The 16,880-nt window shown below is 49.6% G+C and overlaps 2 protein-coding genes across 6 annotated transcripts in view; one reads left to right on the top strand and one right to left on the bottom strand.

Annotated features, from left to right (window-relative positions):
- Nucleotides 1-16,880, bottom strand: part of LOC135177059 (cysteine-rich venom protein kaouthin-2-like) — a 216,639-nt gene that overhangs the window by 59,901 nt on the left and 139,858 nt on the right. The window lies entirely within an intron of this gene.
- RIN2 (Ras and Rab interactor 2) overlaps nucleotides 1-16,880 on the top strand; it is an 80,081-nt gene that overhangs the window by 27,315 nt on the left and 35,886 nt on the right. For 4 of the 5 annotated variants that reach the window (XM_064146718.1, XM_064146719.1, XM_064146716.1 and 1 more), the window contains exon 2: nucleotides 9,793-9,872. In XM_064146718.1, the coding sequence (XP_064002788.1) occupies nucleotides 9,816-9,872 (57 nt within the window). In that variant the 5' untranslated portion in view covers nucleotides 9,793-9,815. Of the gene's footprint in view, nucleotides 1-9,790; nucleotides 9,873-16,880 lie in introns of those variants that run through there. The other variant, XM_064146720.1, reaches the window with a different exon arrangement.

The raw sequence follows: 16,880 nt of genomic DNA, 5'->3' as shown, positions 1-16,880 counted from the left end.
AACACAATGCGACATTTGAGTGGAGAGGTCTGCAAAATCCTGGCAGTGAGAAAAGTTTTCAGACTGAAGCTCTTATTTGATAGATTTTTTTCAAAGTGATACTGTGCACAGTTGTATCTGTGTCCCTGGAAGTAGGCTTTCAGTCAACTTCTCAGAGGAAATACTTTCAAAAGGAAAAGTTGAATTTTGCCAAGAGTTGGATAGTGTCAGAGTAATTAAGACAAACCAAAGCTTTGTAGGCTCGAGATGGATGGGCTGGGGGCTGGGGGTGTGTGTGCAAGTGTGCTAGGAGAACAGGAAAATGGAATGCTTCAGGATGCTTGAGTTGGCTGAACCTCTGAGGCTCTGTATCTCTTAGTGCATTCTCCAGTGCAGGATTGCACATTATGTAACAAGTCCTTGCTTTTGGCTTGCAGTGTAACCTGCCAGAAAAGGGCTTCACGGAATTCAGTGGAAGTGTTTGACTCCTACGTGTTTGTAGTTAGCCAGCATCACTTCACTGTAATGCAGAGCCAGGTCACCAAGGCATTTCAGGTGCAGAATTCACTGGAAGTGTTTGACTCCTACGTGTTTGTAGTTAGCCAGCATCACTTCACTGTTAATGCAGAGCCAGGTCACCAAGGGATCTCAGGTACAGAATTCAGTGGAAGTGTTTGACTCCTACATGTTTGTAGTTAGCCAGCATCACTTCACTGTAATGCAGAGCCAGGTCACCAAGGGATCTCAGGTACAGAATTCAGTGGAAGTGTTTGACTCCTACGTGTTTGTAGTTAGCCAGCATCACTTCACTGTTAATGCAGAGCCAGGTCACCAAGGCATTTCAGGTGCAGAATTCACTGGAAGTGTTTGACTCCTACGTGTTTGTAGTTAGCCAGCATCACTTCACTGTAATGCAGAGCCAGGTCACCAAGGGATCTCAGGTACAGAATTCAGTGGAAGTGTTTGACTCCTACGTGTTTGTAGTTAGCCAGCATCACTTCACTGTAATGCAGAGCCAGGTCACCAAGGGATTTCAGGTACATGTGTCCTAGGCTCTGCCCAGCTTCCGTGCATTTGGACTTGAGAGGTGACTACTCCCTGGGTAAGGAATTGGCTGGATGGCTGCCCTCAGAGAGTTGTGATTAGAGCCTCAATGTCTAAATGGAGGCCAGGGACAAGTGGTGCCCCTCAGAGGTCGGTACTGGGGCCAAAGCTGCTTAACATCTTTCTCAGTCATATGGACAGTGGGATTGAGGCACCCTCAGCAAGTTTGTGGGTGACACCAAGCTGCGTGGTCAGGCTGATGTGCTGGAGGGAAGGGATTCACCCAGAGAGACTTGGGCAGCCCTGAGAGGTGAGCCCAAGCCAAGCTCATGAAGTTCAGCAAGGCCAAGTGCAAGGTCTTACACCTGTGTTGGGGAAATCCTGAGCACGAATACAGGCTGGCTGAGGAGAGCAGTCTGGAGGAGAAGGACTTGGGGCTGTCAATTGAAGAAGAACTTAACATGAGCCAGCAATGGTTGCTTGTTGCCCAGAAAGCAACTGTGTCCTGGGCTGCATCAAAAGAAGTGTGACCAGCAGTGTGAGGGAGGGGATTCAGCTCCTCTCTCCGCTCTCAGGAGGCCCCATCAGGAGTACTATGTCCAGCTCTGGAGCTCCCAGCACGAGAAGGACATGGAACTGCTGGAGCAGGTCCAGAGGAGGCCATGAAGATGATCAGAGGGCTGGAGAACCTCTCCTGTGGGGACAGGCTGCAGAGTTTGGGCTGTTCAGCTGGAAGAGAGGGCTGCAGGGAGACCTTAGAGCAGCTTTCCAGTACCTGAAGGGAGCTACAAGGAAGCTGGGAAGGGACTTTTTACAAGGACTTGTAGTGTTAGAATGAGAGGGAGTGGAGTGAAGCTGGAGGAGGGCAGATTCAGCCTGGGAATTAAAAAGAAATTCTTTACAGTGAGGGTGGGGAGATGCTGGAACAGGTTGGTTATGGATGCAGGGAGGTCATGGATGCCCTGTCCTGGGAGATGTTCCTGCTTGGATGAAGCCTTGAGTAACCTGGTCTAGTGGAAGACCCTCCCAACCCCAGCCATTCTATGAATCTGTTAATTTCTGGCAGTAGGGATTGCATCTCTTCTCCTCTGCTGGCAAAGTGAATGGCCTGAGGGCTACGTGGACAGGTGTCAGTCAGCATCACTCCTCTGACATCAGCTAACTTTTGCTAGTTTATACTTAAAGTCTGAAATGCTATTTTATCCTGTTCTTCTGTGGCTGCAAAATAGCAGACCCCTTTTTGTTTGCCTGGAGCAGGTTCTGTGAGTCTCTGTGCTGGGTGGTTCACATTCAGAGTGAAGGAGGACAGCCAGTTCCTGCAGTGGGGCAATTTAGGCTTCAAATGCTAAAAAGTGGATTCTGCTAATCCTGTTGGTTGGTCAGCAAGAGGAAGGCTCTCCCTTCAGTGACAGCATTAATGGTGTCTCTTCTCTCTATCCTTTTGTTAGCCTTTGTGAGCAAAGACTCTTCCTCATTCACATCCCGTTAGGTTGGGCAAGAGATCAGAAGTCATAATTGGAAAGTAAGAAACGAGGTTGTGCAGCTGTGTCGCTTCAGTTCCTTAGGAAGCCAAGCAGAGGTAAGGACTGTAAGTCCCTTGGATCACTGTGGCCTTTGCTTTCCAGCTCAGGGTGGGAATACAGACTGTCTCATCTTTGCTAGGAGTGGGATGGTCTTGCCTTGTAAAAGCAAGACTGGAGTGAGGGGATCAAAGGGAAGGATCCCAGTAAGTCCAGGAAGGTGATGAGTGGCACTCCTACAGTTAAGGACTTGTGAAATGTCACATAAAATTTCAGGAGAGGGGAAAAGTAGGAGCTGTCTCGACAAGAAGTCGGAAGCCTTGGCTGCATCCAGGCGCCTGACTGGTGCTCTGGCATTCCGATGTAAATGGAAACCAGGAGGAGGAGGGAAGGGAGGCAAGATGAAAAGCGCTGGGGTTTGGGAAAGACGCAGCTTGCGTGGGCGCAGCATCCACGGAGCAGCATGGTCTTGCAGGGACACTTGCTAAGCACACCAGGCACTCCTTTGTCCTGCCCTTGTCCTCTCCTTCGTGGACGTGAGCTTTGCCCTGGCTTGGGAGAGCGGTGGGAGGAGAGATGGGTGCTGCTGGAAGGGAGCCACCGAAGCGTGGGAGCAGCAGTCTAGCACCTGCTGCCCTTCGAGCGCTGTGGAGGCTGGTAAGTAGGTGAAGCTCTGACCACTTCAGCACAGGCAGGGCTGTCTTCCAGATGGCGAGGCAGGAGGTCACATGAATTATACAGTGAGTTGGCTCTGCAGCTTGATGACATTTTCAGATGGGTTTCTGAGCAGTCACCCAGGCAATGTCTAAGCAAATCTTTCTAGACTCACTGCCTTGGTTCCCTAGAACACAGAGTAAGGAGACAGTGCTCAGCTCCAGCATGTGCAGAAGATGACTGCTTTGTTGCCTTTCTTCACCTGGCTTCCCAATCAAAGCAGGGAGATCTTTCTTTCTGACAGCCTCTTGCTGTCACAACTCAACAAACGTAGTTTCAGAGCAGTGTGTTTTGGATCTGAGCAGGCATCAAATGTGGACACCTGTGTGGAGAAGTTTATTTTTCTGCAGTTGGTTCTGTGCACCATGGAGCTACCTCTCAGCTCCAAAGTGGGAGCCAGGTAGGGGCCCAACCTCACTTCTTGGAGTGTTGTACCCACCTCAGCCCATCCATTTTACCAGCAGATATTCATAGAATCATAGCATGGTTTAGGTTGGAAGGGACCTCAAGGATCATCCAGCTCCAACCCCTGCCATGGGCAGGGACACCTCCCACTAGAACAGGTCACTCAGGGCTACATCCAACCTGGCCTTGAACACCTCCAGGGAGAGAGCAGCCACAGCCTCCCTGGGCAACCTGTGCCAGTGTCTCCCACCCTCACTGCAAACAACTTCTGCCTAACATCCAGTTCCAATCTCCCCTCTGCCACTTCAAACCCATTCCTCCTCATCCTGTCATTCCCAGACCTTGTCAGCAGGCCCTACCCAGCCCTCCTGCAGCCCCTTCAGATCCTGGAAGGCCACTGCAAGGTCTCCTGGAAGCCTTCTCTTCTCCAGGCTGCAGAGCCCCAACTCTCAGCCTGTGCTCAGAGCAGAGCTGCTGCAGCCCTCTGAGCATCTTGGTGGCCTCCTCTGGACTGGCTCCAACAGTTCCATGTCCTTCACGCAGTGACAATGCAAACAGAACTTAACTCAGCTGAGGCTCAGAGTTGTTGTCACAGAGGCAGTAGTATTGTATAGAATGGCTGAGGTTGGAATGAACATTTAGAGATCAGCTACTCCAACTCTCCTGCCGTGGACAGGGACACCCCTCAACTAGACTTGGTTGCCCAAGGTCTCATCCAGCCTGGCCTTGAACAACTCCAGGCAGGAGGCATCCACAGTGTCCTTGGGCAGCGGGCAGCCTATTCCAGAGTCTCACCACCCTTGTACCAAATAACTTCTCCCTAAGATTCAGGTTAAAGCAGCTGTCCCTCAGCTTCAACTCATTCCCCTTTCTCCTGTCACTGGACACCCTGATAAAAAGTCTCTCTCCAGCTTTCCTGTAGGCTCCCTTCAGGTTTTGAATGGCAGCTATAAGATCTCCCCAGACTGTTCTCTTCTGTAAGCTCCCCATCTTCCTCAGCCTGCCCTTGGATCATCCTTGTGGACCTCCTCTGAACTTGCTGTGACAGTTCTATGTACTTATTATGCTGGGGACACAGTACTCAAGAGGGGCAGAATCACTTGTCTTGACCTGCTGGCCACACTCATCTTGATGTAGCTGAGGATACAGTTTGCTAGTAACAGCAGCTATGGAAAGGTTTAGAGCTTCAGAACCTCTTAAAGCAAAATAAGTACTGGCCTTGTTAGAGGCTTGCTTCTGAGTTGGAGCCATACTGCTTTTGGAAGGGCAAACTCCATTTGTACATTTACATTCTTCTGTGTGCTTGAGTGTGGAAGCTTCTAAACTTGGGCTTTGGAATGAGGTGAACATAAAGATCTAATTGTAAAGGTCTTGTTTTGATAACAGAATTGCATGAGGATGCCTGTGTGGCCAAACTAAAGCCAGGCTGTGTCAGAAGACTGGAATTCCTCTGAAGGGGTTGTTGTTGGCAAAGGCTGATTAGTGGCCAAAACTAGAGATGTGTCTGCAACTGCATGGTCTCACTAGGCAGCACCTCATGGAACTCACTTCAGACATTTGCTCTGTGGAGCTGAAGTTAGTGGTGTCATGTAAAGGTATGGCATCAACTTGCAGACTTTATGGCAGTCTTCCAGTACCTGAAGCAAGCTACAAGAAAGCCACAAGGGGCTTTTTACAAGGGCTTGGAGTGATAGAGTGAGAGGGAATGGAATGAAGCTTGAGGAGGGCAGATTTAGCCTGGAGATTAGGAAGAAATTCTTTCCAGTGAGGGTGGTGAGACACTGGAACAGCTTGCCCAGGGAGATCATGATGCCCCCTCCTGAAGGTGTTCAAGGTCAGGTTGCATGAGGCCTTGAGCAAGCTGGGCCAGTGGAAGCTGTCTGTGCCCATGGCAGGGAGGTTGGAGCTAGATGGTCTATTAAGATCCCTTCCAGCCCATTCTATGAACCTGGAAAACTGAATTTTTATTCTAATGCTTTTCTGTGTTTCTTGGATCTCCCTCCACCTGCACTCTTGCAGGTGCAGGTTCCCTTTTCAGAATTAATTGAAATAAAACTTTATATGGAAATGTAAACCCTCTTGTTCTGTTGCAACTGTTAGGTTGGCTAGTTGGCTTTTCTGAACAAAGTCTTTAAAGAGCCTGATGCTTCCCAGAGTAGAGCAGTGTGTGTACCTGTGCAGGACACACAGCTCAGCTGATAGAACAGCACTTGCAAACCCACCCTCTTCACTGGACTTCAGTCTCTTACTGGCTTGGTGCTGTCAGGTTATTTAGACAGGCTCTAAGTAATGCAGCATGGGTTGCAGTGCTCTGCAGACTCCTGGAAGCTGGTCACTTCAGTGTGCTCATTTGCAAAGAAAGTTAGAGCTTTTCCTCTTCCCCCCCTCTTGTGGCCAAGAGAGCCATTGGCATCCTGGAGGGCATCACGGAAAGTGTGGCCAGCAGGGCTAAGAAAGTTCTCCTCCCCCTCTACTCTGCCCTACTGAGACCACACCTGCAATATTGTGCCCAGTTCTGGGCTCCCCAGTTCAAGAGGGACAGAGACCTGCTGGAGAGAGTCCAGTGCAGAGCCACGAGGCTGACTGGGGGACCTGAGCATCTCCCCTGTGGAGAGAGACTGAGAGCCCTGGGGCTGTTCAGTCTGGAGAGGAGAAGGCTGAGAGGAGATCTGATCCATGTGTGCAAATATCTGAGGGGTGGGGGTCAAGGGGCTGGGGCCAAGCTCTTTTTGGTGGTCAGCAGCAATAAGACAAGGAGCAGCAGCTGCAAACTGGGACAGGGAAGGTTTCAGCTCAACATGAGGAGAAACTTCTTTACAGTGAGGGTGGCAGAGCCCTGGAGCAGGCTGCCCAGAGAGGTTGTGGAGTCTCCTTCTCTGGAGACTTTCCAAACCTGCCTGGATGCCTTTCTGTGAGAACTACCCTGGGTGCTGCTGCCTTGGGAGGGGGTTGGACTCTATGATCTCTGGAGGTCCTTTCCAACTGCTGATGTTCTGTGATTCTTATTTCCGTTTTCTGTTTTGGGCACCCTCTTGTGTCTGGCTTTCAGCAGAGTGCAGAAACGAGGATATTTCTTTTAACCTTTGAAGTCTGGAAACTCTTGCCTGGAAACAGACTGATTTCTGACCCCCCCTACATGGCTACTCTTTAACCAGAATCTAAGTGGAAAAATGTAACCTCTTCTATTGGTCTTGTGGTCTGACCTCCGCAGACAGGGTGACTGCTTAAAGCTTCCTGCCACATGTTAGACCCAAGAGAAGAGTGTTTGTTTTCTGTTGCTTCTACCTCTTGCACTTTCCCCATGCTGCTGCTTGCCAGGGCTTTTCATTTATCCCCTTTTTTCTTCCAAGCTCCTCCTTCCTCCTTGGTCCCACTTTTCCACGTCCATGCCACGTTTTGAAGCAGTAGAGAGAAGCAGAAGCCTGTGCAGGCTGGTGTAGGTTTGTGTCAAATTTGGGTTTTTTTGACTACGGGAACTTTCCGCCCTGGCTGCTTCATCTTGCTCGAGCTGCATTTGCAGCCATGCCACTGAACTTGTCTCTCCCTGCTGCTCCCTGCCTTGTGTATTTGAATTTCTGTGCACCGTGTGTGTTGTAGTTTCTGTGTGTGTCAGGTCAAAAGCTGTGCCTCTAGCTTTGGCTGTAATGGTTTGCACCAGCAGCATTGGCCATTTAGACAGCTGACACATCCAGCACAACCACAGCAACCTTCCCAGTGGTCAGCAGATGTGTGAGTGAGAAGAGTTTCATAGAATCATAGCATGGTTTAGGTTGGAAGGGACCTCAAGGATCATCCAGCTCCAAGCCCCTGCCGTAGGCAGGGACACCTCCCACCAGAACAGGTTGTTCAAGGCCTCATCCAGCCTGGCCTTGGACACCTCCAGGGAGGGAGCAGCCACAGCCTCCCTGGGCAACCTGTGCCAGTGTCTCACCACCCTCACTGCAAACAACTTCTGCCTAACATCCACTTTCAATCTCCGCTCTGACACTTCAAACCCATTCCTCCTCCTCCTGTCATTCCCAGACCTTGTCAATAGTCCCTCCCCAGCCCTCCTGCAGCCCCCTTCAGATCCTGGAAGGCCACTGCAAGGTCTCCTGGAAGCCTTCTCTCCTCCAGGCTGCAGAGCCCAAACTCTCTCAGCCTGTCCTCAGAGCAGAGCTGCTGCAGCCCTCTCAGCATCTTGGTGACCTCCTCTGGGCTGGCTCCAACACTTCCATGTCCTTCTTGTGCTGAGGGCTCCAGAACTGCACCCAGGACTGCAGGTGAGGTCTGAGGAGAGCAGAGGCAAGGGGCAGAATCCCCTCCCTTGCCCTGCTGCCCACGCTGCTCTGGCTGCAGCCCAGCACAGGGTTGTGTCTGGCTGCACTCACACTGCAGGCTCATGTTGATCTTTTCACCAGCCCAGACCCCTCGGGGCTGCTCTCAGCCATTCCCCACCCAGCCTGAAGTTGTGCTTGAGATTGTGCCCACCCAGGTGCAGGACATTGCACTTGGCCTTGTTGAATGTCATGAGGTTGGCCTGGGCACAGCTCTCCAGCCTGTCTGGGTCCCTCTGGATGGATCCCTGCCCTCTAGCAAGTCTCCTGTGCCACACAGCTTGGTGCCACCTGCAGACTTGCTGAGGCTGCACTCGACTCCTCTGTCCATGGCACTGACAAAGATGTTACACAGCACTGACTCCTGAGGGGCACCACTTGCCACTGGTCTCCAGGTGGACATTGTGCTGTTGATCACAATAATTTTGGCTACATGGAAGTAAAAGCTCACTGTTAAAAATCTGAGAAGAACTTTTTAGCCATGAACTTGTCTTCTGTGTATCTCAGGGGTTTGTCACTGCAAACTGGTGTGAATTGGTTGTGACTTCAGAGCAGCTCTGCTGGTCAGCAGCAGAACAGTCCCACGGTGTTATGCACGTGTGCTAGTTACGTGGGGTTGTACTCTTTTGGTTGTTAAGCTGTTTATTCACTTTACTTGATAGCAGAGTGCTGCTGCTTCTTCCCAGCTTCATCTTCAGGTTCTAGTGGTGCGCTCAGGTGCCCAAGGAGGCCAGCAGCATCCTGGCCCCTAGCAGCGGGCATAGGGAGGAGGTCATGCCCCTGTGCTTAGGACTGGTGAGGCTTCCTCTTCAGTTCAGTTTTGGGGCCCTGGCTACAAGAAGGACATTGAGGTGCTGGGATGTGTCCAGAAAGGGGCAACAAATCTGGTGAAGGGTGTAGCGAGCAGGTCTGGTGAGGAACAGCTGAGGGGGCTGGGGCTATCTAGTCTGGAGAAGCGGAGGCTGAAGGGAGGCTTCATTGCTCTGCAGCCCCCACCCACTGGAGAGTGGAGTGAGCAGTGGGTTAGTCTCTTCTCTCTAGTGCAGGTGAGAGGTGAGAGGAAGCGGCCTGAAGTGGTGTGAGGGGAGGTTTAGACTGGGCATTGGGAGTCATTTCTGTATGCAGAGAGCGGTCAGGGGTTGGCACCGGCTGCCCGGGGCGGCGGCGGAGTGCCCGTGCCCGGGGGCGTTCAGGCAGCGTGCGGCCGTGGCCGCGCAGGCGGTGGTGCCGCGGCCGCGCTGGGGGGCGGTTGGGCTGGATCGGGAAGGTCTTTCCGACGCAAGCAGCGCTGCCATTCTAGGGCTCTCGGAAGGCGTAGCTGCGCCCAGGAGCCCCAGGCAGGGTTTTCTGGGGGTGCTGGGGCTGGTCGGCTTGATCTGGACCCTCTTGGGGTTGTGGTGGGTTTTGCACTCCTGGTGAGGTTGCTCCTGGGCGGTGGTTTCCGTTCGTGTCCCGCTCAGCCCCGGCACTGCGGTGACTGCAGCAGCGTGAAACGTTCGAGCCTGTTCGTGCTCAGGCTGAGGCCAAGCAAACAAGCACAGCAATGGTTATGCTGTAGCATTCTTCTTTAATGAGCACATTAAAATGTACTCACGGCTACGGGATCAGCTGCGAGGAGAAGGGAGAAACATGGAACTCTGTTCATGGAAAAATGATGGACTACAGGGATGTGTAAGGACTCTGGCAGGAAACAAATGGCACCACGTTGTTGATGGAAAGGGTTTTGGCAGGAGGCTTGTTGTGACTGTTTCTGTGGCTTAGAGAGGAATTTCCTACAGGCTGGGCTAACTACTAAAAAATGTCTCTGCTTTTAGGAGCTGAAGGCATACAGTGGAAGATGTCATCTCTGACAATGAGAGCCCGCTGTCTGGACAAGAGAGGAAGCTTCTTTAAGGTAAATGAGCTGTTTTCAGAAGGTAAAGCACATGGTTTTATGTGACATGAGTGCTGCAGGCTGCGCTGTACGGTCTGATACGTGTCCGTGAGATGGAAAGAACTTCACTGAGCATCTCTCTTTTCACAGGTGGTGTTTGTGGTTAGATTACTACCCAGTTAGTTATTCCGTGTGTTTGCCTTTTTGGGTACACTTGGTGTAAAACAGCTGCTGGCCTTTTGTGGGTTCTTTTTGCTGCTAATGCTGAGAACATAGGCATTAAGCATAAAATTATCAGAGCTTTCATAAACTGGATTTGTCTAGCTTCAAGTTGCAGTACAGGTTTGTGAGTTCTATTACTGATTTGAAAATGAATTTCATTTCCTTGCCTGTGTTAAGCAGAGTTCCTTGTTTGTAGGTAATCTCAGCCCTCCAAAAATGTACACTCATTTTTTCAGTCTGCTTTGTGTCTTGGTGGCTTTGCCTAGTTTGTAGTTTTTGTTTGCTTTTTGTTTGTTTTTAAAGCCTGAGCCCACGTTGTTTGAAATCACCAAGAAGCTAGCACATAGCTCACTCTGAAATATCCAGCAAGGCAGATGCCTTACTTTAGATACTTTAAAGGACTCTAATGTTGCCTCATTTAAGATCCTCACTCCAGGTTCCTTGGTAATACAGGCACTAAGAGCTCATCGTTGTGTTCTGGCATAGATGTGCTTATAGAGAGGAAAAAGAAATAAGTCCATTCAGTGTTTCTATGTTCTGGGGGGCTGTTTTGAGCTGTCCTGTGGCTTACAGCTCATGTAATAGAGCATATTCCAGTGGAAAGTATGTTTTGGGTCAGAGACTGACTCAGGATGTTAGAGGGACCGTAAGCAAGAGGCCATGTCATGTTCTGCAGTCTTTCAGTGTAAGTAACTCCTGTGTGGAAAACAGGTGAATAGCTATTTTGTGTAACTTGTCTGCAGGATACCATGCTTGTAGCTACTCAGCATGATCAGGAATGCAGTAGTCCTGAGTACTGGGCTCTTAAGGCCATAAGAAACACTGTCAATTAAGAAAGGTTGTCTTAAATTTTCATAAGAACAGCCTGACAGGGGAATGGCCTGAGGAGCAGTGGGAGTAAAAGGCACCTCAGAGCTACGTTTTCACACCTCTCAGCATGCCTGGGAAGTTGCACTGCTAGGCTCCCCTTCTGAACCTACAGGTTGGGAGCTGCAGGCATGGATGTATCCAGCCTGTGTGGTGTACCTGGTGTCTGTGCCTTGTGTGCACAGTGAAGTTATTTTCTTCTGCCTGTGCAAGTGTGACAACAGCAGGTACCTTTGCTACAGCTGGAAGAGAAAGGAATATCAGGGGTTTTTTATGGACTCATGGAGTTATTGAATGGTTTGGTTTGGAAAAGATCTTAAAGATCATCTGGTTCCAAAGCCCCTGCCATGGGCAGGGACACCTTCCACTAGCCCAGTTTGCTGAAGGCCTGACCTTGAACACCTTCAGGGAGGAGGCATCCATGACCTCCCTGGGCAACCTGTGCCAGTGTCTAACCACCCTCACTCTAAATAACTTCTTTCTAATCCCCAGGCTGAATCTGCCCTCCTCCAGCTTCGCTCCACTCCCTCTCATTCTAACACTACAAGTCCTTGTAAAAAGTCCCTTCCCAGCTTCCTTGTAGCTCCCTTCAGGTACTGGAAAGCTGCTCTAAGGTCTCCCTGCAGCCCTCTCTTCCAGCTGAACAGCCCCAACTCTGCAGCCTGTCCTCACAGGGGAGGTTCTCCAGCCCTCTGATCATCTTCATGGCCTCCTCTGGACCTGCTCCAGCAGTTCCATATCCTTCTCATGCTGGAGGCTCCAGAGCTGGACATAGTACTCCTGATGGGGCCTCCTGAGAGCGGAGAGAGGAGCAGAATCCCCTCCCGGTCCTGCTGCTTTCATTGCTTTTGATGCAGCTCAGCACATGGTTGCCTTTTGGGCTGCTAGTGACTATTGCCAGCTGTTGAGTTTTTCATCATCTGACACCCTCAAGCCCTCTTCCCCCAGACTGCTCTCAGGCTACTTCTTATCTACCCCATATTTGTGCTCGGGATTGCCTCGACCCAAGTGTAGGGCCTCACACTCGACCTTGGTTTCAGTTTGTTCTTTTAATTTGCTTTGTTTGTCTCCATGTAGGAAATGCAGTCATTAGAATGCAGCCTTTATACCCATACCAACCTGTTCTTCAGACTGCTCTTCCAAATGCACAGACTTGTGTAGTGTGCTTCTGCTTATGCCTCTCATGTTGTGCTTGTTACTTTAAGGTTGCTCAAGAAACCTTCAGCATGCTGACAGTGCTGTTTGTCAGGGCACTTAAATCCTCACGAGGAGCAGTGTTTATCAGAAAATTCATTGACAAATACCAGTAGGAAATTCCAACTCTTCTTTCTGATTCCTAAGTAGATCTCATTGCTGTAGCTTCAAATCATCTCTTAGTTTTTCATGTTCATCATGTTTCATGTGGTTGAGGTCCCATCCCCGGAGGTGTTTAAGGCCAGGCTGGATGGGGCTCTGGCCATCCTGATCTAGGGTAGGGTGACCCTGCCCATGGCAGGGGAGTTGGAAATAGATGATCCTTTTGGTTCCTTCCAACCCTGACTGATCTATGATCCTTTTGACTGTTACTACCACCAGAAAACCAGTATTGTATCCCGTTTAGAAAGGGCAAACCCTGTAGTTTTATAGGCTAAACTCTCTGGGGTCTTTATACCTCACCACTGATGAGGACACCAATCCAGCAAGTAGTAAAAATGAGTCAAAGATGGAGTTGGGCTTGGTAGTTGTGGGACTGAATAGGTTGCCAGAGGATACAGAGGGAATCTGTGTAATGCAAGAAACTCCACATGTGTCTCTGGTAAACGTCCTTGTTACTGAACCATCCCCCTCCTTAGGAAAATGTTCCAATCTTTACTGAACTGACAGCAATGTTTTACACCACTAAAGCTTTTTGGTCCCAAAATCAAGCATCAGGTAAAGCTTTGTTGCTTACTGATGAGCAGGATGCTGCACAGTGTTAGTGGTCTTCAGAAGCAATAGCTCACTCTGCAAAATAACCAGAAATGTCAGCCATCCATGAAAGTATTTGATTCTGTTAATGCCCTTGGACATGCTCAGGAATAGCATTCCCAGTTTGGCTCATCTCTGGCTCTTTGCCACCTTGTCACACAGGCTTCTCTTTGAGGGTTGCTACGCTCTGCTTATCAAAACAGGAAGGAAAAGATGTGATGCCAAAGAGGATGCAAGTCTCCAGAAAGAATGAAAAATGAGATGCTGGCAGGAAGTGGGGGGTTGTAAATGCTGAGACACATTTGTCCAGGCTGATACTGATCCTTGCTGTCCTTAGCCTCTGTCCTCATGTCCTATTAGAATCACTGATCTTACCTTTTCCTCTTCAGATGTTGTAAATCTCAGGGTTTGGGAACACTCTGCAGAGGTCCCCTTGGCTGACTCTCTGCACTCTCTGAAAGGTGACATTTTTGTTCAGTCTTTGTGCAAGCTTAGTTCCATTTCAACACAAGAAAACCCCAGGAACTGAGTTGCCATGCAGTGAGAAATGAGTGATTGGTTTTGGTTTGGGTTTTTTTCGTCCCTAATTGTCCTGAAACAGACATTAGGTCAAAACCACCTGGTTTTGCCTTGAGACTAAGAGAGACTTCGTGAGTAGAAGGAGGAATAAGACCTGTAGTTCTGCTGGGCTTCTGAGACAGGCACTGGTCTGTGTCTGGTCCTGAGCATGCTATTCTCCCTCTCTACCAAGTCCTGGAGTACTGTATCCAGTTCTGGGCTCCTGAATTCATGAAAGACAGGGATCTGCTGGAGTGAGTCCAGTGGAGAGCCATGGGGGTGGTGCAGGTACTGGAACATCTCTCTTATGATGAAAGGCTGAGAGACCAGGGGCTGCTTGGTCTTGACAAGAGAAGACTGAGAGGGGATCTTATTAATGTCTATATCTGGGGGATGGGTGTCAAGATGAAGGTGTCAGACTCTTTTTGGTGGTGCCTAGTGATAGGACAAGGAACAACAGGTACAAGCTGGAACACAGAAGGTTCTGTGTCAACATGAGGAGAAACCTGCTTATAACGAGGGCAACAGAGTCCTGGAGCAGGCTGCCCGGAGAGGTTGTGGAGTCTTCTCCTCTGGACACTTTCAAAACCTTCCTGGAGGTGTTCTTGTGTGACCTGCCCTAGGTGATCTTTGTCAGGGGGCTGGGACTGGGTGATCCTTGGAGGCCCTTTCTAAGCACGCATGGTTCTGTGAGCTCCCGCGGGCGCAGAGCAGTGATAGGTGTGGGGGCAGAGCAGCTTCAGAAAGGTGACTGTTGCTGCTGGGCAGCGTGCTGCTTGTAGTCAACACACTTGCTCTGATTTTTGCTGTTTGTGTGACGTCCTGAAAGGTGTAAAACAAAGTGGAACATCTGTGCTCTGGTGAGAGGGCACTGGGGAGCTCACCTGAGTTGCCTGTGGTGTGTATGTGAGGAGCTGAGGTCGTTCAGCCTGGAGAAGAGAAGGCTCTGGGGAGGCATAATAGCAGCTTCGCAGTGGCTGAAGGGGGCCTAGGAGAAGGCAGGAGAGGGACTGTTTCCAAAGCCCCCCAGTGACAGCACGAGGGATGAGGGTTTGATAATAGAGGAGATAAGATTTAGATTGGGTGTTTGAACAAGTTCTTTACCGTGAAGGTGGTGAAACACTGGAACAGGCTGCCCAGGGAGGTGCCTGATATTCAAGGTCGGGTTTGACAAGGCTTTGAGCAACCTGATGGAGTGGAGGATGTCGCTGCTGCCTGCAGGGAGGTTGGCCTAGGTGACCTCTGGAGGCCCCTTCCAACCAAAACCGGTCTGTGAGTTACGCTGTCAGCCCTGGCAGCTCCTCGAAGCTGAGCTCAGCGGCGTTGAATGAGGACTCGGCGGACAATGAGCGGAGCCTGATGTGTTATGAAGGGAGACATTGTGGCTGAAGATGTTTGCATTTTGTTGTTTCCTTCGTGCATTGTAGGAATGCAAGCAGTTAGTACATGGATATTTGTGGCAATCTAATGTTTAGGATAGGTTTGGTTAGGGAATACTCTGCTGGGCTGCTCTCTGAATTCATGCTCCCTGAGTCATGGCTATTACTTGGCTTTACAGTAGTTGTATTGTAGTTTCTGTTTAGTTTAGAGAATGATGCTTTATCAGAAGTAACCTCCAAAGGAAAACCAGGAGACAGACAAAAGGCTATTTATCCTGTCAGATAAGGTCTCCTTTTAGTTCTGGCTTTATTTGTAACGTTAGGCAGTTCTCCTGACACGTCCTGCTGTCAGGTAGGTTGTTTTTCACGTAAGCCTCTTCTTTATGTAGCTTAGCAGGGTAATAGCTCTCTCACAGCCTTCAATAAGCAGCAGCAGGTTCCTTCAAACCATGTTTTAGGTCTTCAGGTGCATTGAGGCAACTCTCTGGAGGAGGTTGTAGCGAGGTGGGGGTCTAACTCTTCTGCACAGTATCAGGTGATAGGATGAGAAAAAATGGCCTGAAATGGTGGCAGGGCAGGGTTGGAGACTATGACTCCTTGCTGCAGGAGTGGTCAGGCATTGGCACAGGCTGGCCAGGTTGCTGGTGGGATCCCCGTCCCTGCAGGTGTTCAAGGAACTTGTGGCCATGGCACTCTGGGGCATGGTTTAATGGCCCTGGTGGTGCTAGTTCAGTGGTTGGGCTCAATGAGCTTAGAGGTCTTTTCCAAGCAAACCAATTCCGTGACCCTGTGCCTGCTCTATAGTCCCAGGGCTCTCTGACAAATACATCCGTCCACTTCTGCTGCGCTTTCCTGTGGAAACTGCCCCTTAAGGTCTTGGTTTCCAGTCTGTTTAAACGAACAAGTGAGTCTTCTCATTGTTCCCAGCGAAACAGGAATCAGGCTCTTTGCAAGTAGAGAGATCTGTCTGAAGGATTCAGATATTCTGAGCCCTTCCTCTAAGAAAGTGGCAGCCTTCTGCTGCTGCTTGTTTTTTCAGGGTTGGATCTAATAATAGCACCTGCCCAGGATCCTTCCTGTGTTTTGTAGAAGCATATTATTAACAGCTCATCTGGTGTAATGCTCATCATGCAAGCATTGCTTAGGCTGTGTAGTGAGCAAAAGTTTCATTGATCCTAAATACTTCAGAAATGATGTCATGAGCCTTATGATCTTTAATAGAAAAGGATGTGTCAGATGATGTCATAACAGTGTGTGTCAGGCAGTTATGAGAATACGCAAATGATGCAACTCCCCAAGGCTGTTTGATTCTTAAATCAGAAGAGTAACTTCTTGTTTGGTTGGGTTTTTAACATGAAAAAGAATTAGGAGGAAGTTGTTCAGCAGGAGAGTGGTGAGAGCCTGGAAAGGGTTGCCCAGGGAGGTGGTGGAAGCTTCATCCCTGGAGGTGTCTATGGCCAGGCTGGATGAGGCTGTGGCCAGCCTGATCTAGTGTGAGGTGTCCTTGGGCATGGCAGGGGGGTTGGAACTGGCTGATCCTTGTGGTCCCTGACTGATTCTGAGATTCTAATTTAAGGAAAATTAATTGCCATTTGCAGAAAATAATATTAGCAGGTTATTAAAAAAGGAGACAAACCAAAAGAAAACCATAACAAAAAATAAGCAAAGGCAAAACAATTAAACAAATGAAAAACCAAAGCAAATCAAACCAACAACAACCACCAAAGAGATTTTTTAAGAATTCTTTTGTTCCTAAAGGGCTTGTGATAGGATGAGAAGCAATGGATTGAAGCTTGAAGAGGTAAGATTTAGGCTGGAGATGAGAAATTCTTTACAGAGAAGGTGGTGAGACACTGGCACAGGTTGGCTGGGGAGGTCATGGGTGCTCCCTCCCTGGAGGTGTTCAGGGCCAGGTTGGATGAGGCCTTGAGCAATCTAGTCTAGTAGAAGTTGTCCCTGCCTGTAGCAGAGGAGTTGGGACTAGATGAACTTCAAGGTCCCTTCCAACTCAAACCATGCCATGAATCTATGAATCCAGTTATTGGCTATTTTGGAG

This window comes from Pogoniulus pusillus, chromosome 7, assembly GCF_015220805.1.
Source record: "Pogoniulus pusillus isolate bPogPus1 chromosome 7, bPogPus1.pri, whole genome shotgun sequence".
Classification (NCBI taxonomy): Eukaryota; Metazoa; Chordata; class Aves; order Piciformes; family Lybiidae; genus Pogoniulus; species Pogoniulus pusillus.
Note: the sequence above shows the minus strand (reverse complement) of the source record. Positions and strands in the feature narration are given on the sequence as shown.